The sequence below is a fragment of the Neoarius graeffei genome, chromosome 14 (assembly GCF_027579695.1).
Source record: "Neoarius graeffei isolate fNeoGra1 chromosome 14, fNeoGra1.pri, whole genome shotgun sequence".
Classification (NCBI taxonomy): domain Eukaryota; kingdom Metazoa; phylum Chordata; class Actinopteri; order Siluriformes; family Ariidae; genus Neoarius; species Neoarius graeffei.
Window position 1 is genome coordinate 11,535,322 of NC_083582.1, and position 22,222 is coordinate 11,557,543.

Below are 22,222 nucleotides of genomic sequence, written 5' to 3' on the forward strand. Positions count from 1 at the left end.
ACCGCCCGAACTTTGCTGGAGCGTTCCTGGAGCGGTGAAAAAAATTCATCACCGCTCGTAACCGTTCACCACCGTTTAACAAAAGTTGGCCCCCGTTAAAGCAACGCCGTATATGCTCGGCCACCGCTGATGTTTCTCGAGGGGCCCTCCTACTGCTCCGAAAGTTTTGAGCTGCACAAAATATTGCGAGCGGTGAGGAGGGGGCAATTTTCCGCCCCGGCAAAGTTCACCCCCGCTCCACCAACGCCCAGTCAAAGTTTGGCACCGCTAGACGCAAGTTTGTGGACGCTTGGGTCTGCTAGGCCAACGCAGAAATCTTGAACGCTGGACCACCGCTGCTTCGCCAGCGTTGCCCGGGCGGCGATTAAACGTTGCACAAACTTCGGTGGAGCGGTTGTAAGCGTTTTACGAGCGGACACGGGGTTGCTGGAATGGTGTCGGGCGTTGAAGCAGCTATCCATGGCGGCGATGAACTTTGGTTTGGCGTTGGTATAGAGGTGTCGGAGCGGGACCAGAATTTGGCTATAAATACGGGGAGAAATGGACCAGGAGCTCATTTGGAATCGAGCTGCCGTTGAGTTCAGACCTCATCTATATCGAATTTGCTCAAAGTTACAGTAAAACTGTATCACCATGGATGCTGAGAGACTTGCTATGATTGGTGCTAAACCAACTTTATACCCCCGCCGAGCCAAAGCCCACATGCGCAGAACGCCGCTATACCAACGCTCGCGTCACCGCTAAACCAACGCTAAAGCAACGCTGGCTTCAGCGGTGCACCGCTAAGCCAACGCCCGTGTTTTCGATTTTTTTTCCCATTTTGTGCGCGGTGACGAGCGTTGTCGAAATTCGGCCCCCCCTCCCTACCGTTCAAGGAACGCTCCAGCAAAGTTCGGGCGGTGTGACCGGGGCCTTGGCAAACGAATGATAGATGAGGTGTGTGTGTCTAACCGATGTGCGTGTGTCGCAGTAGCCGTTCTTATGACTCAGGTTCCACAGATTAACAGCGAGTTGGTTGAGTTTGTTGTTGCGCAGATCTCCATGAGCCAACAGACAGCTGAACAGAGAGAAAGCAAGCACTCCCTGCCGGCGTGCTCCCTGAAACACACACTTTATAGTGACCACTTATCAAAGGAAACTTTTATATCACTTTTAAATGTCTTAATTACTCCTTATTTCATTATTACTCACTGACTGGGTGGGACTAACCCGCTGTGTGTGTGTGTGTGTGTTTCTCTCTCACCTCATCTTGGCTCAGAGTCTTGAGGTAATCCAGCACCTGGCCAATCACAGTTTCACACACTCGACTGATCTCAGCTACAAACTTGGGGTCACCACCATACAGCGTCTCGTTGGAGTCCACTACAGAGAAAACAGTTATTCTTCACGATATCAGACCTGACAACCCATACACACTATACAGAACAATGTTCTCCCTAGAATATGAAGGAAGTGTTTCAGTGAGGGTGTGCGTTACACTCGGTGTATAGCTGCAGGAATGGCATATTGGTATTTATTTTATCTATATTCACTGGATATGAGCGATTGCATGCTCCGATTGGCTACTTTACTACTCTATCAGCTCATATACCGTGAGTAGAAGAAAAACAAAATGGTGGAGCATGTTGCTGAACTAATCAAGGACAAAATAAAGACTGCTTGAAAACAAAACCTCCAAAAATACTTTTATTCCATTTTTTTTTTGTATTTGATGGTAAGAATGTATCTTTTTTTCCAATAATTATTATAGCATTTTTCGCAAATTGTTAAGGTCATTGCACCGGTTTGTTAACAGGCTAAGCGGAAATTATGTTGTTGGATGTTTTGTATGAAAGTGTTTATTTATCGAATTTGCAAAAAATAAAAATGTTCCGTTTCTCAAAATCCAGTGGATGTGGATAGAATAAAATGATGGTTACGTACAGTATATAATCGCGGGTCTATGAAATTCAGATGACCGCCACCTGGATGTCCATCATGTGTATGTGTAGGTCGAGTATTTGTATCAACAAAGTCACCTCTGACCTGGGTGACGTATGCCCCTTGCCCCAGCACAAAAGGCATGTTCAGCCAAGAAGTGACCTCTTGGCAATCTTCTCACAAGTATTCCAAGTGACTGCTAAGCTCTGGCGGTCATCCGAAATTCATACATAACCATCGTTGTATTTCATTTGTACTGACCGCCAGAGGCGGTGCTTTAAGTCCCTGGATGACTAATACCAACAAGGTCACGAGGAAGACCTCCTTGCCCCTTTAAGAGAGTTGTGAAGGAGTAGGAAGAACAGCTGTTGCCACTGGGTTGAGAGATATCACATTAACCCTATAGAATCTTGCAAATGTGCAGATTGATATCCATGATGCAGCTGCACAGATATCTGAAAGAGGAACCCCTCGTAGGGCCGCCCATGATACAGACGTCCTCCTTGTTGAGTGACCCCTCACGAGAGAGTGGCAGACCACTGCCCCATAAGCATAGACAATAGCGTCTACAATCCATTTCGACAGCCACTGTTTAGACAAGGCATGACCTTGCCTATGCCCTGTATGATAGGCAAACAGTGAATCTGACTGCTGCAAATCAGCAGTGGGTTGAATACAAGTCTTTAATGCTTGTACTGGGCACACCAAGAATGCACTCTGCCGCTGCCAGACTGAGGGGCTGGTTTGTATGAGAAGATGAAAAGGTTTTTGGGAGAAAGGAAGGGTTAGACCATAAGGTTACCCCTGTGTCACCAGGATTCCAATGTAGGCACTCTTGGCTCACTGATAAAGGTATGCAACTCACCTATTCGTCTGGCCGAAGCCATGGCTAAGAAAAAGGCTGTCTTCATAGACAAAATACTTCAATGCAAACCTCTCTAGAGGTTCAAATGGGGGTTGACACAGTGTCTTTAATATAAAGGGCAAGTCCCAAGAGGATAGTGGGTTTCTCAGAGGTGGTCTTAGCCTTTGCACACCCATAAGAAAGCATGTCACAAGAGTATGGGACCCAACAGTCATTCCATCTACCCTGTTATGTATGGCTGAGATGGCAGCTATATAAACCCTGATGGTGGAAGCTGCATGTCCTTCGTGAAGGCGGAACTGGAGAAAACTGAGAATTACTGGTATAGAACAGTATGTTGGTTCCTGATCTTGTACATGGCACCATTCAGAAAAAAGCTTCCATCTATTAGCGTAGAGCGCATTGGTGGAAGGTGCCCAGGAGCTGCTGATGGTCCACACAACTGCTGGATGACAGGACCCTAACAATGGCTCTGGCCCTTCAAAGACCAGAGCCAGAGTTGCAGCCGAGCTGGGTTCGGATGTCAGATTTGACCCTCCAGCTGTGAGAGGAGGTCCTGCCGTACAGGGAGACACCAGGGCTCCCTGTCCAGTAACCTGTGTAATTTTGGGAACCACACTCTCCCAGGCCATCTGGAGGCTATTAGTAGCACCTCGTGATTCTCAGTGAGGACCCTGTTTCGAGTGGGCAGTATTAATGGTAGTGGAGGGAAAGAGTACAATAGCTGATCTGGCCACACATGAGCCAGCACATCTTGGCCCAAGGAGCTTGTTGATTCCCCAGGCAATACCAGAGGGGACAGTGTGTTGCTGCCTGCGAGGCGAAAAGATCCGCCTCCGCCTTGCCATATCTATGCCAAATCTCTCATACCACTTCAGGATGCAGCCTCCATTCCCCAGGTCCCAGGTTGGGGACATTGCTGGGATAGGAGATCTGCTGCCCTGTTCTGAGTGCCTGGTAAGTGTATTGCCCTCAGAGGTGGACAGTAACGAAGTACATTTACTTGAGTACTGTACTTAAGTGCACTTTGAGTATCTGTACTTTTACTTGAGTATTTTTTTTTTTGCAACTTATGACTTTTAACTTCACTACATTTGAAAAACATACTTTTTACTCCACTACATTTCTACCAAGGTCCTTGTTAATATGAAGCAGTTTTGAAAGTGGACAGGTTTTTTTTTTTATACAGGTGACACTGAGACAGCCCATCAGTAATCACTAGGGTCAGGTCACATCCATAGACTGTATAAAATCAAGTTCAGTGATTCCTCCGCAGCATTATTAAACACAATCAGTTGATGGCAGGCTGGAAGGAGGCGGTACTTCTGGGGTATGCATGCACCCATGGCTTTACCTAGAACCCATGTTTCAGTTTTCTGACAGGAATAAAGAGTTGTTTTATTTTAAAATGTTTGCCTCAAACGAACCACATCACAGCCTACAAAAACTTGCCGTCCAACCTACGGAAGCATATTGAGGTATGTAAACATTTTGTTCCAAGAGAAAGCTTGCAAAGAAGTTGTCTATGCTTTAGGTCTAGCGATAATGTTGCAAAATAGCTATGCAGTCTGGTTAATCAAATGACTTTCTATGGATTTGCCTGCCAAGTTGCCATCGCCTTGTCCACGGCTAACGATAACACATAGCTAGTTAACTTGGACACTGTTAGTCAGCAAGTAAAAACGGAGTTATGCTAACATTAATAACATTAACTTATCTGAAGTCCTTTCAGAAATGTGTTTTAGCATAATCTTGCCAAATAAACAAATTGTAGAAATCTTTTTCTCGTAACATTAGCTACCCAATATGATTGAGTTTGAAAAGAGTTTGCTAGTATGTCAGGTGGAACTTCACTGACTAGCTAGCTTAACATTAAACCACCATGATTCCAGAGGCAGATTCATATGTGCATGAATACATATGATTACACACACACACGAGACCTGTGAGATGGACAATATTTTACTAGAACAGCAGCTACAATTTATCAACACCTTAATGATCTTTTGGTCATTGAAAAAGTAGAAAAGACTTTCAATACATAAATTGTGCATGAATAGTTACTCAAATTTCCACTAGGAAAAAAAAAAAAAACACAGTCGATTCCCGATTACTTAGCGCATCAGATCACATAATACCGTTCCACAAGTATTGATACCTTTGTCCACAGTCATCGACACCCAGATGATTATTTATTTAAAATAAATAAATAAAATCATTATGTGGTATTAACAAGAGTTTTTATTTAAAATTTGTTTTATATAGACATATTTAGTACAAAATATATTTTATATAAATACATGGATGTCAGTGCTTACGTAAATGAAGTAATTCTAAGGTTTGTAAACAAATGAACTGATAATGTTTAACCTGCGTCAAATCTTTTTGTTCCACTTTAAGTATTTTTGTAGATCATATTTTGTTTATCATTCGTTGTTTGTATTAATTTCTAGTTTTGTAGTTTACCAATAAATGTCAACAGGGAATTGATATTGTAACCACATGAGCATCCAGGTCAAAAGGTTGCAGGTCATTCCTCGATCCGAAATATAAAATGTCTGCTGATATTGTAATATGTGGTAGATATTTATAACAAACTGCAAAAAAAAAAAAAAAGGAATAGAAAAATCTGAATATTTCAAGCATGTAATTTTTCTACGCAAGGAATTTAATTCTGGTCTAATTCTATTTATTGCAATAGGATTCCAAATACTCTATAATCATTCCACTCTGTTATGAATCAGAAAAAATTATATAAATCACAGCACTTTTATTTTTTTTAAAGCACTTCATCTACTTCAACAATGTTACACAAAGATCGATTTTTGACAGTTGTAAATGTCCCTTAAAGGAACAGTCCACCGTACTTCCATAATGAAATATGCTCTTATCTGAATTGAGACGAGCTGCTCCGTACCTCTCCGAGCTTTGCGCGACCTCCCAGTCAGTCAGACGCGCTGTCACTCCTGTTAGCAATGTAGCTAGGCTCAGCATGGCCAATGGTATTTTTTGGGGCTGTAGTTAGATGCAACCAAACTCTTCCGCGTTTTTCCTGTTTACATAGGTTTATATGACCAGTGATATGAAACAAGTTCAGTTACACAAATTGAAACGTGGCGATTTTCTATGCTATGGAAAGTCCGCACTATAATGACAGGCGTACTAACACCTTCTGCGCGCTTCGGCAGCGCATTGATATCTGAGCTCCGTATCAATGCGCTGCAGAAGGTGTTAGTACGCCTGTCATTATAGTGCGGACTTTCCATAGCATAGAAAATCGCCACGTTTCAATTTGTGTAACTGAAATTGTTTCATATCACTGGTCATATGAACCTATGTAAACAGGAAAAACGCGGAAGAGTTTGGTCGCATCTAACTACAGCCCCAAAAAATACCATTGGCCATACTGAACCTAGCTACATTGCTAACAGGAGTGACAGCGCGTCTGACTGACTGAGAGGTCGCGCAAAGCTCGGAGAGGTACGGAGCAGCTCGTCTCAATTCAGATAAGAGCATATTTCATTATGGAAGTACGGTGGACTGTTCCTTTAACGCCACGGTGTCGATAATGGTGGACACTGGTGAAAGTGATCACTATTATCGAAACATCACTTGACTTCTCAAACGCACATTTGGATACAAAATGGCGACTGTCAAATGAAAGGGTAAGAAACAAAGCAGGTTTCGACAAGGAGAGCATGAAATATCAGTAAAAACATGCCCATGATCTTCTCACCATGCTTACCTGCGATGATGACGTCCGAGTTTTCATCAAATTGCTGATTTGTGCTGAAAAAAATTCCATCTCCGGTAACAAGCTGTGTCATCAGACGACAAAATCAAACGGTGAGGGGGGTCTTCTGGTTGATTAATTAACCAATAAATAACTGTTGTAACTGAAACTCACCTTTTGTAAAATGTTTTTTTATTGGTAAACCTGAAAAGGTGTCGATAATTGTAGCTGCTGCTCTAGTCAGTCACAACAAATTGCTAGAATTTTTTGTTTTGATGTCAGATGATGGTCTTGCATTTTTTTGTCTTGCTTAAAGCAGTGTTGCTGTTGGGCAGTTATTAAGCTAGAGGTGTGGACCTGGGTTTTAATCAGGTTGGATTACCATTTTTACTGTATTTTCTGAGCAAGCTGCATTTACAGCTATTCCACTGTCTTCCTGATTAACATACACATGCACGTGTTCACACACTGCCAGAGCCGTGTCAGAACACTACCCTGCTGCTTTGTGGGGGTGGGGAGGAGTGTTACAATATAAAAATAAATAAAATTAAATAAAAATGGCCCTTTTTCAGTTCAGTTGTGTTTCATTTTGTAACATTCTACCAGGTGTTTATTCTACAGGTTCTACAAGCTAGTCAGTAAATCCAGTCCATGCTTCAGAGGCATTAGGTTTTGTAAGCATTGTGGCAATAATACAACAATGCGCTGACATAAAATGTACAACCCCGATTCCAAAAAAGTTGGGACAGAGGCAATAAAAGGCTGGAAAAGTTAAAGGTACAACAAAGGAACAGCTGGAGGACCAAATTGCAACTCATTAGGTCAATTGGCAATAGGTCATTAACATGACTGGGTATAAAAAGAGCATCTTGGAGTGGCAGCGGCTCTCAGAAGTAAAGATGGGAAGAGGATCACCAATCCCCCTAATTCTGCGCCGACAAATAGTGGAGCAATATCAGAAAGGAGTTCGACAGTGTAAAATTGCAAAGAGTTTGAACATATCATCATCTACAGTGCATAATATCATCAAAAGATTCAGAGAATCTGGAAGAATCTCTGTGCGTAAGGGTCAAGGCCGGAAAACCATACTGGGTGCACGTGATCTTCGGGCCCTTAGACGGCACTGCATCACATACAGGCATGCTTCTGTATTGGAAATCACAAAATGGGCTCAGGAATATTTCCAGAGAACATTATCTGTGAACACAATTCACCATGCCATCCGCCGTTGCCAGCTAAAACTCTATAGTTCAAAGAAGAAGCCGTATCTAAACATGATCCAGAAGCGCAGACGTCTTCTCTGGGCCAAGGCTCATTTAAAATGGACTGTGGCAGAGTGGAAAACTGTTCTGTGGTCAGACGAATCAAAATTTGAAGCTCTTTATGGAAATCAGGGACGCCGTGTCATTCGGACTAAAGAGGAGAAGGACGACCCAAGTTGTTATCAGCGCTCAGTTCAGAAGCCTGCATCTCTGATAGTATGGGGTTGCATTAGTGTGTGTGGCATGGGCAGCTTACACATCTGGAAAGACACCATCAATGCTGAAAGGTATATCCAGGTTCTAGAACAACATATGCTCCCATCCAGACGACGTCTCTTTCAGGGAAGACCTTGCATTTTCCAACATGACAATGCCAAACCACATACTGCATCAATTACAGCATCATGGCTGTGTAGAAGAAGGGTCCGGGTACTGAACTGGCCAGCCTGCAGTCCAGATCTTTCACCCATAGAAAACATTTGGCTCATCATAAAACGGAAGATACGACAAAAAAGACCTAAGACAGTTGAACAACTAGAATCCTACATTAGACAAGAATGGGTTAACATTCCTATCCCTAAACTTGAGCAACTTGTCTCCTCAGTCCCCAGACGTTTACAGACTGTTGTAAAGAGAAAAGGGGATGTCTCACAGTGGTAAACATGGCCTTGTCCCAACTTTGAGATGTGTTGTTGTCATGAAATTTAAAATCACCTAATTTTTCTCTTTAAATGATACATTTTCTCAGTTTAAACATTTATGTCATCTATGTTCTATTCTGAATAAAATATGGAATTTTGAAACTTCCACATCATTGCATTCCATTCTTATTTGTACTTTGTCCCAATTTTTTTGGAATCGGGGTTGTACTTTTAATACTTAAGTATTTTTAAAAGCAAGTACTTTGAGTAAAAATTTGACTGTACAACTTTCACTTGTATTGGAGTAACATTTGACCAGTGGGATCTGTACTTTGACTTATGTAATGAAATTGAGTACTTTGTCCACCCCGATTGCCCTCAGGCTCAATAGGCGAGTATGGGCCCACAGTATAGTTGTTGTGCCATCCTTAAAGTGTATATGCAGAACCATGGCCTCACTTTCATTTATAAATGCCTTGAGACCTCAAGAATGGCAGAGGAATAGTTTTAAGCATTAACAATAAATCTAATATAGTAATGCCACGTGGATGTGCCAGCAACATGACAGAAGGTGGATTTATGTTGCATTCATGGCCCAAGAATGTTCAAACTGCAAAGATTTGAACGCGTTTTGCGAGAAGTTCACGGGCACATTGGGCGCCTACGAAGTGGTCTCTCCTCTGCTCTCCACATTTTACTGAAGACTCGTATGAGACCTCTGATCTGTTGAGGAGTGTTGGTTATAAGCCCGTATTGAAAGAGGGTGCAGTACCAACAATTAAATAAAACTACAAGAAAAAGAAAGCATTTATTTTATTTATTTTTTAAAAGGAAAGTTCAGTTGCACCAGTTCTCCCGGAGTGTGAGCCGAGGGTTGTTGGTAAAACCCGGGACGGGACATATCGCTCAGGCAGTGACCTCCCCACGGTTGTTGCTAAAACCGGTGATGTTCCATTCCATCCCGGGTTTTAGTAATTGCCCGAGCCAAGCAGTAATGGCGGAGTACTCAGTATGGAGAAAATGGAGAATGAGTGGAGCAGCTGTCCGATTTCTTCACTGGATATCGCTGCCATCTTGCCCTTACGTGGAAGAAGCGAATGAACGGAGAACTGAATGAACAACTGAGTCAGATTGTTTCAAAACAATCGGCCACAAGATCGGCCTTCAAGAAGTGAGAACACAGACGGGTAAGCTCCGACTCTCATTTGGATATAAAACAACAAAAACACGTTGTTTACCTGCATTTAGATTAATACATGTAACTTGTATTGTGTATTTAAGTTACTGGTATAAGATTATTTAATTTGCTTCAGAATGTGATCGTCTCAGTTCATCTGATTATTTAATTAGCCTTTTATGTTTTATCAGTGAAAATGCATGCATGTACATGTGTGTTGCGTAAGTTATAACACCCATCCTGTTTTAATGAGAGTCAACCCACAATCAATGAAGTCAAATCAGTCTTAGTTGAGCAAGTCGGGAACGGTATTTCTTACTTTCACCATAAATTATTTATATGACTTTGGTCGATAGCTGTCAAAGGCCTCGGCCTTAAAACCGGTTCCTGCTGTGACGTCACACACTCAGGGCTGGCTGGCTCAGCGGGGCAGCTTGAATGCCAACTTGGCGGTTGATTTTAACTCTCAAAAATATATATTTTTTTAATTCCCATTTATGCAGCATACAAGAGTCAAGGGTGGAGATACTATACACTCAGAAATTTATTTAAAAATAAAAGGTTCTGCATATCTCCTTTAAGGACTGTTTGGACCTGGTGCTCCCCTGGTGGTTTATATGGTAGACCACAGAGGTGTTGTCTGTCCTTATATTTTCCTACTAGCACTGGGAGGAAATGTTTGAGGACAAGCAGAATAGCCTGTAGTTCCAACACATTTGTGTGTTATTCCTGCTGCCGAGGACTCCACTGGCCTCTGACCGTTCTGCATTGCCACAGTGCTCTCCACCCTGCTAGGGAGGCATCCGTGGCCACAACCTCTCTGCAAGAAGGTATGGACTCTAAAAGGAACATCCTGGGTGAGATACGTTTTTCTCCTCCATGAGTGCAGACACCTTATGCAGCTAGCAGCGACTCTGCCCAGCTTGCGTCTGTGTTGAGTGGGGTGCAGACAAAGATTGTTCAGGCAGACCTGGAGAAGACTCGATGACAGAAGGCCTAAAGGGATCACAGATGAGGCTGCTGTGAGCATGCCTAGCAGTCTGAAAAATTATCTGAAGGCCAGGGCTCTGTGTCTCTTGAAGCGACCGATGAGCTGGAGGATGTTGTGAATCCAGCATGGAGAGGGGGGTGGCAGTCATCAGCTGCGAGTCCAGCTGGATGTCAAGAAACACTATGCGCTGACTGAGTATAAAGGAGCTCTTTCCATGATTTGTCGTCAGCCCTAACTTGGTGACATGGGAAAATCAGTGAGCCTGATTTCCCTCAAAGCATCTACTCTTGACTGGGAACAAATCAGCCAGTTGTCCAGGTAGGGGAAAATACGCATCCCTCTGGCTTGATGTGGGGACAGCGCTGCTGCTACACACCTTGTAAAGACTCTTGGTGCTAGTAAAATTCCGAATGGGAGCACACGAAACTGGTAAGCCTTGCCCTCGAAGGCAAAATGGAGGAACTGCCTGTGCTGAGGTATGATGGGAACATGAAAGTATACATCTTTCAGATCGATGGTTGTAAACCAGTTGTTCTGCTTGATGCCCTGAAGTACATCCACGGTTCTTAACATATGGAACTTGAAAATTTTGAGGTACTTGTTCAGAAGCCTCAAATCCAATATGGGGTGAAGTCCGCAATCCTTTTTTGGGATAAAAAAAAAAAAAGTGGAATAGAATCCACTGTTCTGTGAACTGTCTGACACAATTGCACCCTTCTCCAGGAGAATCAAGACCTCCTAGCATAGGACCACAGCCTTGGTTGAGTCCTTGACAATGGTCATTTTGAGCCCACGGAACCTCGGGGGTCAACATCTGAACTGAATGCTGTAACCCTGTGACAGGGCTGACACAACCCAGGGGTCTGATGTAAGCACTTCCTAACACGTGAGCTGCTGCTTGGTGAAGCACCTGACTGCGGGAGAGATAGTCATTGTCTGCCCCCTCACCCCTTCCTGGAGGGGCGACGGCCAGAAGACTGGCCACGCTGTATCAAGCGAGGGGGCTGGATGTGGTTGACTGGCAAAACCTGTCTGAGCATTGTGCCCTCGGCTGTATTATCAGCCATGGTATCATCTGAGCCATATATATTACCACAGATGACCCCTGTGTGGAGGTGCGGAGGGGGGCCACAGCGCAGGCTGACAAACTGCTGTCTGGCCTGTGTAACCTGTAGGCTATGCTCCAGAGCTTGCTGCACAGCAGGTCCAAACAGCTGTCCCGGAACAACAGGAAGAGAGTGGAAGGCTTTCCTGCAGGGTTCCAGAAGCAGAGACTGGGCCAGCCATACCTGACGCCGAGCAAGAGTTAGCGAAGACATTAGCCTACCCAACTCTCTGGTCATATGCCAGCCTGCAAAGAGGCATCACTCAGGCTCTGGGAGAAGGGCTGACCTCAGAGGCCTGCAATGTCTGGGACAGGGTGAGTATAAGGTGTGACAGAATTCCCAATGCATCCAATGCGAGTTGCTGTGTTGTAGCTCCTTACAATCAGATCATCTGTCAAATGGCATTGCGGCTGACAACAGTATGCATCAGGCCCAAGTGCTTCATCAGGCGACAGCACCAGGACAGCAACAGCTGGCTCTATATTGGGCATGCTGTCTAGGCCATGATCAGCTGCATACTGCATGTTAGCCAGTGCTCTGCAGTCACTGGGGAGACGAGAGAAACGTTTGCGATCAGCCCAGCATCTGTGTAGCTCCTCAATATACGAGGCTGAAGGTGGGACACAGAAAGGTTCAGACAAAGGTCTTTTTGAAAAAGACACTTTGAGGAGTCACCTGGGCTGGTGCTGCATCCAACCCCAGACATGCTAGGGCCATCTTCACAGCAGGCCTGACTGATATAGAAGACTAGGTTTGATAACAATTTAACATAAAAGTGGATAGTTACCATCCAACTCTCAAAAAAAAAAAAAAAAGCCCGTTATGCTAACACAGTTTGCATTTCATAACGGAGAGCTGCGAGGGGAGATCCCAGTCCGATACTCAAATTAATTGCATTCAAGATCAGCGTTAAGACAAACACCACCTGATCACGAACTTCGTTATTCCTCTTAGACTGCCCAATCAGAGCGAGTCCACTCATTTCTTCTTCTTTTGGATGCTCCCGATTAGGGGTCGCCACAGCGGATCTTTCGTCTCCACTGCTCCCTGTCTACCGCATCCTTCTCTACCACACCTGCCACTTTCATGTCTTCCCTCACCACATCCATGTATCTCCTCTTTGGCCTTCCTCGTTTTCGTTTGCCTGGCAGTTCCATCCTTAACATTCTCCTTCCAACATGCTCTGCATCTCTTCTCAGGATGTGCCCATACCATCTCGGTCTCATCTCTCTTAGGGCCCGTTTACACGAGGACGCTGTCGGGTAAAAACGACTAAATATTTTATCAGAAGTGCCTTTCATCTACACAGGGACGGCGTTTCCGAGGCTGAAAAACGGAAAAAATTGAAAACCCCTTCCAGAGTGGATAAGTTAAAAACAGCCCCCGTTGCATATCCGTCTAAACTACCCAATACGCGAAACTCTGCTCGGATCTGCTCGCGTCGGGTACGCATTTACGTCATACATATGTCATATACTGTACATGCCAGCCCGGGAAGTAAGAAAGTAAGTAAAAAAGTAAGCATATCTGATTACATCGATCCAACGGACCTTCAAGCTGCTCTGGCAGCTTTAATAAACGTCCAGGAGTCCTTCGAACATCTATACCGAATCTGCACATATACCGTTAATGAACAGAGGCGGGTATACTGTAGTATGCTCTTACTTTTTTACTTACTTTCTTACTTACCATAGCCAGAGTAGTCAAAGTTTTCGCGGCGCAGATGTGCAGATCAGACAAGACGGAAGACATTGCGCATGCATGCAGACATAGTGGAGGTCTTTCACAGCACCACCTAGCCGCCTGGCATGCACATCCAATTGAATTCCACACATTTATGCGTCACCGTATAGACGCAGATTTCCTCCTTGAAAACGGTCGTGTAGACGCGGAAAAAAGTGAGAACGAAAACGGACTTTTGCGTTTTTGTTTCAGACCGTCCCCGTGTAAAGTGGGCCTTAGCTTAATTCCCAAGCTCTCCACATGTGCGGTTCCTCTGATGTGCTCGTTCTTTAGAGCGAGTCCACTCATATACGGCTTAAAAGAGGACTCGAGAGGACTTGGAGCTACAAACTTTCGTGATTAGCCTTTTATTTACAGTTAAGTGTGTTCTGTAGGCTTTCAAGCAAACCACAGATGGTGTTATATGACAACAGGTAAGTAAATCTTTTTTTTTTTTTTTTTTTTTTTAAGAGCGAGTCCACTCATATACGGCTTAAAAAAAGATTTACTTACCTGTTGTCATATAACACCATCTGTGGCTTGCTCGAAAGCCTACAGAACACACTTAACTGTAAATAAAAGGCTAATCACGAAAGTTTGTAGCTCCAAGTCCTCTCGAGTTACAAGACTACCAGCGATGCCTGTACACTCCTGAAAAAAACCTGCTTGCCAATGCAAGATGGTGGCAAGAGGTCACTTCCTGGGTGAAAGTGACTTTAGTGCCAGGACAAGGGGGCATACGTCACCCAGATCACAGGTGACTTTACTGATACAAACACTCGACCTGCACGCACGCATGATGGACATCCAGGTGCTTAAAGCACTGCCTCTGGCAGTCAATTATTCCAATCAATCAATCTCGTCGTACATGGCTTATAGCCAACTCCGTGCTACACGCCTCGTCGGCTATCGGCTCTGTACGACTCGATTTTGTGGAATAACTGTTAATTATATATTTTGTGTCCGTACCTTTAGGAATGGTATAGAGATAGCTCTCCTGACTCATGGCAGCCAGCAGCGGTAATGCACTGATGTACACACGTACTTTAGCATCGCTGTTGTCCTCCCACGTGTAATCCTGCACCATGTTTAACAATCCTCTCACCAAGTATAACACGCCCTGCTCAGGGTGGTCCTGTAACACACACACACACGATTATCATCAAGACTTACCTGAGGATATTTGAGAATTCTCCTGCTTTACTTATAACCGCTAGATAATCTCTGCAATGTAAACAGTGAAATTACTGACCGGCACTACCAGCAGCGTGGACAGGAAGTTGTTGATGAAGTCGAGGAGAAAGGGTTCAGAAGAACGCTGTTTACCCTCCACGTTAATGACACGTGGCACCTCAGGCAAAATACTGACCGCTGCCTTCAGAAACGAATCGGCTGAGAGAGAGAGAGTGAGTGAACAAGTGCGCTAACATGCAGTACATGCGTTAAGTTTACACACACACACACTAGGGGTGGCACGGTTCACAAAAGTCGCGGTTCGGTACGTATTGCGGTTTGAGGTCTGCGGTTCGGTACGTATTGCGTTTTTTTTTTTTAATCTTAAGTACTCTGTATTTGGGCATATAGCCTACTATTTACCTTAAGTAAACATAGTTTAGGATACAGCATTTAAGAGAGGTTAAAATTATAGTTACAATGAAATAATCATGCACAAACTGAGTTTGAGTTGACATAAGCACATTTTATGAACAATCTCTGATGAAAAGCCAGGTAGTATTTTGAAACAGCAAGAGGGAAGACATGGATGATTTCAACAGCTTTTTTATTTACTACAGTATTTATACAAAGTGTCAGGAGTGTTTGCTGCCATGTTGTGGCATCTAGAGGAACCAGGTGTCTTTTGTCACATACAGAGTTTTCATAATTGGAAGAAATAAAAATGAGTTCTTAAAGCTTACTTTTGAACAGATGTGTGTGTTAAAACTTAAACTTTTATGTGGCGACCAACCAACCACCTATTGAGGTATTTCACCTGACGTCACAGGGTCACGTGACGCCCCGGTGTCCACCATTTTGGACGGCAAGCTAGCTAATGTCAACAACATAGTAGCTGGTATGTTACTGTAGCAATGTTTACGTTCAGTCATTTGGATGACTGTTAAAACCTTTCAGTCTCAAGTTTTTCCTTTACTGGATTTACTAGTTTACTGAGCTAGCGCGCGATGGCTCCGGGCTCGGCCGGAGAGCGCGCGATGGCTCCGGGCTCGGCCGGAGAGCGCGCGATGGCTCCGGGCTCGGCCGGAGAGCGCGCGATGGCTCCGGGCTCGGCCGGAGAGCGCGCGATGGCTCCGGGCTCGGCCGGAGAGCGCGCGATGGCTCCGGGCTCGGCCGGAGAGCACAAAAACCGAATCAAAAACTCTTCTAATCCCTGAGAGTGAGGATGTATTTTTTCACTTGAAATTAAAGTGCAGTGTTTTGAAACGTATGGCTGGATTTCTTATCTAATCTTAAAGTGCCACTGTATTCTTAGAACGATTTATAACAAAATACACACACAGCCAATATAAAATATTGCAATAAAACCAATCACTGCACTGTTTAAAACAAACCTCCCCTCCCCTCGCCGGAAAAAAAAAAAAAATCTAGTTCGCCCATTATCCTGTGTCATTCTGAGATGCGCAGATAGACAGTAAAGGGAATTCGGAATTCCCTTTACTGTCTATCTGCGCATCTCAGAATGACACAGGATAATGGGCGAACTAGATTTTTTTTTTTCCCCGGCGCCGCGGTACGCCGGAAATCCGGCGCGGCGCCGGAACGCTATCACCCCTGTTCGCGCGAAAGAGAACCACGTGGTTTCATACGGGCATTCGGCTTTTTTTTTTTTGGCGAACGTCTTAAATAGGGGTACCGCGGTTTATACGCGTATTGCACCGCAACAGGCGTATCGTACGGTTCGGTTTTTTTCCCATAACCGTGCCAAGCCTAACACACACACAGTGAGAGACTGAGAGAAATGTTTAACAAATTTCCTCACCCTGGGAAAGGCAGTGATTGGCCAAAGCCACCTGTCCTGAAAGCAGGTAAAGATGGAGGCGGCTGAAGATGCTGCTGAGAGACGGAATGGTGATGAAACTGTACGCTGCACACGCCTGCAACACGAACATTACGACTCAATCAGCCACGAGTAACCGAGCACTGCGTAACAATAGAACCGTGCTGAAATTAGCAGCCTGACCCGGACGAACGCGGCCGTCTTGCGCGAATGGTTCCCACCCATCACTCGTCTCGTCTCCATGGCCAAATGGTTCACCGTCTGAGGAAAACAGAAAAAGGAGCAGATTTTAGAACAAAAGGACCAACATGTTGGTGATTCTGTCAGAAATCTCCTCATCCCAGTCGAAGGAACTCACATGAATGAGCTGAATCACAACCGGCTCCAGATTACAGAACGTGGCTCTGGCCTCCACGCAGAAACTCAACTGCTGCTCAAAGTCACGGCCAAAAGATACCTGAGCGCAGGCAATCGGTCAGAAACACGACTAATAGAGTGAGCTTACTTAGTAAAGCAAATAAGAGAACATCAATTCTATTACGTTACTCAGGACTGCGATTAAAACCGTAAAGAAACAGGAAGACAGACCATGCGAATGAAGCCGTTGATCAGCAGAGCGAGAGCTCTTTTCTCATCCTCCACTGTGAGAGCACTGAGGACACCAAGGTGTTAATTTCACACGATATAACGGTATACAATTATACACAAATCACCAGCGGTACTGCTACGCCATCGTTGTTACAGAGAGATAGATCATCAGAGCTCTTACTTCACAGAGTCGTGCATGGTTTTACAGACGTGGAGCAGAGCGTTGAGGATGACGGGATCACGAGTTGGCTCCTGCTGATGTCTAAACACAGAGCAAAAGAAAACGTGAGCAAACAGAAGACCATATCACCCTCACGTGAGCAGAAGTCTCAGTCACGTGCCAAGCAGTGATCACTTTTTAGTAAAAACCCAAACAGCGGACTTGCTTGATAAAGACGTCCATGATGGATTTACACACGTCCACCCTCACACTGTCTTTCTGGAACATGTCCAAGAAGGGTAAGAACTTCTCCTGGAGAGCGATTGGATTAAAAAAATATATATATATATCAGTAACAGGTTTTTACCTAAATGTTCTTTATCACCTAGAAACACAGCTGAGGAACCTTTAACGTACAATTCTGTAATCGTAATTCTAACTGTTCAGTAATGAGCAACGAGGCGAAGCAGAGCTCACCATGGAGAAGAGGACGGAGAAGTTGTGGAAGTAGGTGAGGATCTTCATCATCACTGACTGCAACTATAAGACAACAGATTCAGTGTTACTATCGTTATTGTCGTCGTCATGGGAACAAAAGTGTCCTTGGTGTATCTGGAGCATCATTTCCTGGTCAGCAGCTGTGTAGTTCAAAGTAGCAGGAACATGGACTGGTTAACGTTAGTGTAGGTGCGGTGCTGGATTTGGATTGGAGTCGTACAGGTCTGAAGCAGTCCAATATGGGCGTCGTGCAGTAGGAATCTAACGTCATAGTCTGAGAACAGTAGAATACTCTGGGTGGAGTTTAACCCTCTGGGGTCTGAGGGTATTTTCTGGCACTCTAATAATTTTGTCATCAATTTCAACAAATCTAAGCAATATTTTCAAAGTCATATGACTTTTTTTGTATTCAGCTACAATAATATCTACACTACCGTTCAAAAGTTTGGGGTCACTTTGAAATGTCCTTATTTTTGAAAGAAAAGCACTGTTCTTTTCAATGAAGATTACTTTAAACTAATCAGAAATCCACTCTATACATTGCTAATGTGGTAAATGACTATTCTACAGTGGGCAAAAAAGTATTTAGTCAGCCACCAATTGTGCAAGTTCTCCCACTTACAAAGATGAGAGAGGCCTATAATTTTCATCATAGGTACACTTCAACTATGAGAGAGAGAGAATGGGGGGAAAGAATCCAGGAAATCACATTGTAAGATTTTTAATGAATTAATTGGTAAATTCCTCGGTAAAATAAGTATTTGGTCACCTACAAACAAGCAAGATTTCTGGCTCTCACAGACCTGTAACTTCTTCTTTAAGAGGCTCCTCTGTCCTCCACTCGTTACCTGTATTAATGTCACCTGTTTGAACTCGTTATCAGTATAAAAGACACCTGTCCACAACCTCAAACAGTCACACTCCAAACTCCACTATGGCCAAGACCAAAGAGCTGTCAAAGGACACCAGAAACAAAATTGTAGACCTACACCAGGCTGGGAAGACTGAATCTGCAATAGGTAAGCAGCTTGGTGTGAAGAAATCAACTGTGGGAGCAATTATTAGAAAATGGAAGACATACAAGACCACTGATAATCTCCCTCGATCTGGGGCTCCATGCAAGATCTCACCCCGTGGGGTCAAAATGATCACAAGAACGGTGAGCAAAAATCCCAGAACCACACAGGGGGGACCTAGTGAATGACCTGCAGAGAGCTGGGACCAAAGTAACAAAGGATACCATCAGTAACACACTACGCCACCAGGGACTCAAATTCTGCAGTGCCAGACGTGTCCCCCTGCTTAAGCCAGTACATGTCTAGGCCCGTCTGAAGTTTGCTGAGAGCATTTGGCTGATCCAGAAGAGGATTGGCAGAATGTCATATGGTCAGATGAAACCAAAATAGAACTTTTTGGTAAAAACTCAGCTTGTCATGTTTGGAGGAGAAAGAATGCTGAGTTGCATCCAAAGAACACCATACCTACTGTGAAGCATGGGGGTGGAAACATCATGCTTTGGGGCTGTTTTTCTGCAAAGGGACCAGGATGACTAATCCGTGTAAAGGAAAGAATGAATGGGGCCATGTATCGTGAGATTTTGAGTGAAAACCTCCTTCCATCAGCAAGGGCATTGAAGATGAAACGTGGCTGGGTCTTTCAGCATGACAATGATCCCAAACACACCGCCCGGGCAACGAAGGAGTGGCTTCGTAAGAAGCATTTCAAGGTCCTGGAGTGGCCTAGCCAGTCTCCAGATCTCAACCCCATAGAAAACCTTTGGAGGGAGTTGAAAGTCCGTGTTGCCCAGCGACAGCCCCAAAACATCACTGCTCTAGAGGAGATCTGCATGGAGGAATGGGCCAAAATACCACCAACAGTGTGTGAAAACCTTGTGAAGACTTACAGAAAACGTTTGACCTCTGTCATTGCCAACAAAGGGTATATAACAAAGTATTGAGATGAACTTTTGTTATTGACCAAATACTTATTTTTTTCCACCATAATTTGCAAATAAATTCTTTAAAAATCAGACAGAGTGTGATTTTCTGGATTTTTTTTTCTCATTTTGTCTCTCATAGTTGAAGTGTACCTATGATGACAATTACAGGCCTCTCATCTTTTTAAGTGGGAGAACTTGCACAATTGGTGACTGACTAAATACTTTTTTGCCCCACTGTAGCTGCAAATGTCTGGTTTTTGGTGCAATATCTCCATAGGTGTATAGAGGCTCATTTCCAGCAACTCTCACTCCAGTGTTCTAATGGTACAATGTGTTTTGCTCGTTGCCTCAGAAGGCTAATGGATGATTAGAAAACCCTTGTACAATCATGTTAGCACAGCTGAAAACAGTTGAGCTCTTTAGAGAAGCTATAAAACTGACCTTCCTTTGAGCAGATTGAGTTTCTGGAGCATCACATTTGTGGGGTCGATTAAATGCTCAAAATGGCCAGAAAAATGTCTTGACTATATTTTCTATTCATTTTACAACTTATGGTGGTAAATAAAAGTGTGACTTTTCATGGAAAACACAAAACTGTCTGGGTGACCCCAAACTTTTGAACGGTAGTGTATGTAGTATGTATGTCATGACTGTATTTAAAAAAAAAAAAAACAGATAAATGAAGATGTTGGAGAAAGCAGGTTTTAGAACTGTGTTGGAACATGTGAAAAAAACGTCACCTTACCCATTGTGACGAAACGTTTTGGTCACTTGGGCCACTCATTTTATATTATCTGGTTGACGGATCCGCCGAAGTGCTGAGAAAAGTGCCGCTTGAAAAAAAATATTCAACTTTTTATTTTTTATTCCCCCCCGCCGATCTCTCAAAAGATGCCGATGTGAAAATAATTTTATTTAATCTAAATTAAACGTTAAATCGCATCTTTATCATGACCATTTGATACCTCGCGATAGAACTTGCCATTTTTTCGGTCACTGTATTGACCCCACTGTATTCGCGTCTCGCGAGTTCCCAAAGTGCATTCGAATAATGGCAGCGTCCAGGAAGCGTGTTCGTGCCATGTGAGAAGAATCAAATAAATCACAATGACTTCGTTCGTGCAGGTTCGTTTAAATGGGGGACAAGCTGCATTTAAGCAGTCTGCTGAAGGAGAAACTGTCGGCGAGTTTATTATGCGCGTGGCAGACTGTGCTCTGGCCGATATCCTGACCGTTAGAGTCGGCAACGATGGTCATCGAGCAGATTCGACTCAAGCCGACCTACAGATGCCCATGACAGTTGTAGTGGACGAATTTGGCTACATATTTTTTACAGCGGATATAAGGACCGATCCAGTTGCAACAGATAAAAAAAGTGACAGTTGCCCATCAGCATTTGATGTCCTCATGAATGTCCAACGAAAGTACACATCCTTGCCCACAAAAAGGTATGACGAATGGCTGAACTTAAATTAATAATAAATATTTATTATTAGAATCTAATATTATTATTATTATTATTATTTTTACTGCATTATTTTTTCCTCCGACACATTTTTTGCATTTAAAGAATGAAAAAAATATTACTCTCTTATTACGCCCTACATCACACAATTTGACCTGAAAAATCCGTCAACCAGAAAATAAAAAATGAGTGGCCTTGAGGTGATTCTGTTCAGCCTTAGGAATGTATCAAGCACAAAAAATTTAATCTGCGCCATTGACCTGGACAATTAACTGGCTATTAAAAATGTTGGTCCTATTGTTTTGGGATAAAGGGTTGGCAGTGGGAGGGGTATTCAATGAGAAGAGCAAAAAATTCCATTCCGTTCAATGAGAAGAGTGAAAACCCCTCCCACTGCCATCTCTTAATCCCATCAGCTCAAGTGATCAAAACGGTTTGTCACAATGGGTAAGGTCATGTTTTTTCACACATTCTACAACTGCTTTTTACAACAGCTTAATTTATCTGGTATTTGACTCTATTCAGTGGGTCTTGAAATTAACTCTTGTACTATTTTACTCAGTTCAGAGCCACAACCAACTCTGTTACAAAATTAGTCTGTAATTTTGCTCCCACTCCAAATTTTAGTATCTAAACTCAAAATAGAGCAAAATTAACTATTTTTGAAGAAAATACTTTTAACTCTGGAAAAATTGCTGTAATTTGTCCTCTGTATGCACGACAGTGCACGCATATCAACCGATCTGCTCATAATAAATAGTGTGTGGATATATATATATATATATATATATATATATATATATATATATATATATATATATATATATATATATACACACACACACACACACACACACACACACACACACAAACCCTGATTCCAAAACGGAATGCAATAATTTACAAATCTCAAAAACTGATATTGTATTCACAATAGAACATAGACAACATATCAAATGTCGAAAGTGAGACATTTTGAAATTTCATGCCAAATATTGGCTCATTTGAAATTTCATGACAGCAACACATCTCAAAAAAGCTGAGACAGGGGCACTAAGAGGCTGGAAAAGTTAAAGGTATAAAAAAGGAACAGCTGGAGGACCAAATTGCAACTCATTAGGTCAATCGGCAATAGGTCATTA

At 43.3% G+C, this 22,222-nt stretch overlaps 1 protein-coding gene across 2 annotated transcripts in view; it reads right to left on the reverse strand.

Moving 5' to 3' along the window:
* vps35l (VPS35 endosomal protein sorting factor like) overlaps positions 1-22,222 on the reverse strand; it is a 39,514-nt gene that overhangs the window by 453 nt on the left and 16,839 nt on the right. The window contains exons 19-29 of one of the 2 annotated variants that reach the window (XM_060939266.1): positions 17,656-17,718; positions 17,405-17,490; positions 17,200-17,280; positions 17,019-17,082; positions 16,789-16,887; positions 16,614-16,691; positions 16,413-16,527; positions 14,670-14,809; positions 14,387-14,552; positions 1,244-1,362; positions 952-1,098 (exon numbers count right to left, since the gene is read on the reverse strand). In XM_060939266.1, the coding sequence (XP_060795249.1) occupies positions 952-1,098; positions 1,244-1,362; positions 14,387-14,552; positions 14,670-14,809; positions 16,413-16,527; positions 16,614-16,691; positions 16,789-16,887; positions 17,019-17,082; positions 17,200-17,280; positions 17,405-17,490; positions 17,656-17,718 (1,158 nt within the window). Of the gene's footprint in view, positions 1-951; positions 1,099-1,243; positions 1,363-14,386; positions 14,553-14,669; positions 14,810-16,412; positions 16,528-16,613; positions 16,692-16,788; positions 16,888-17,018; positions 17,083-17,199; positions 17,281-17,404; positions 17,491-17,655; positions 17,719-22,222 lie in introns of those variants that run through there. The other variant, XR_009656417.1, reaches the window with a different exon arrangement.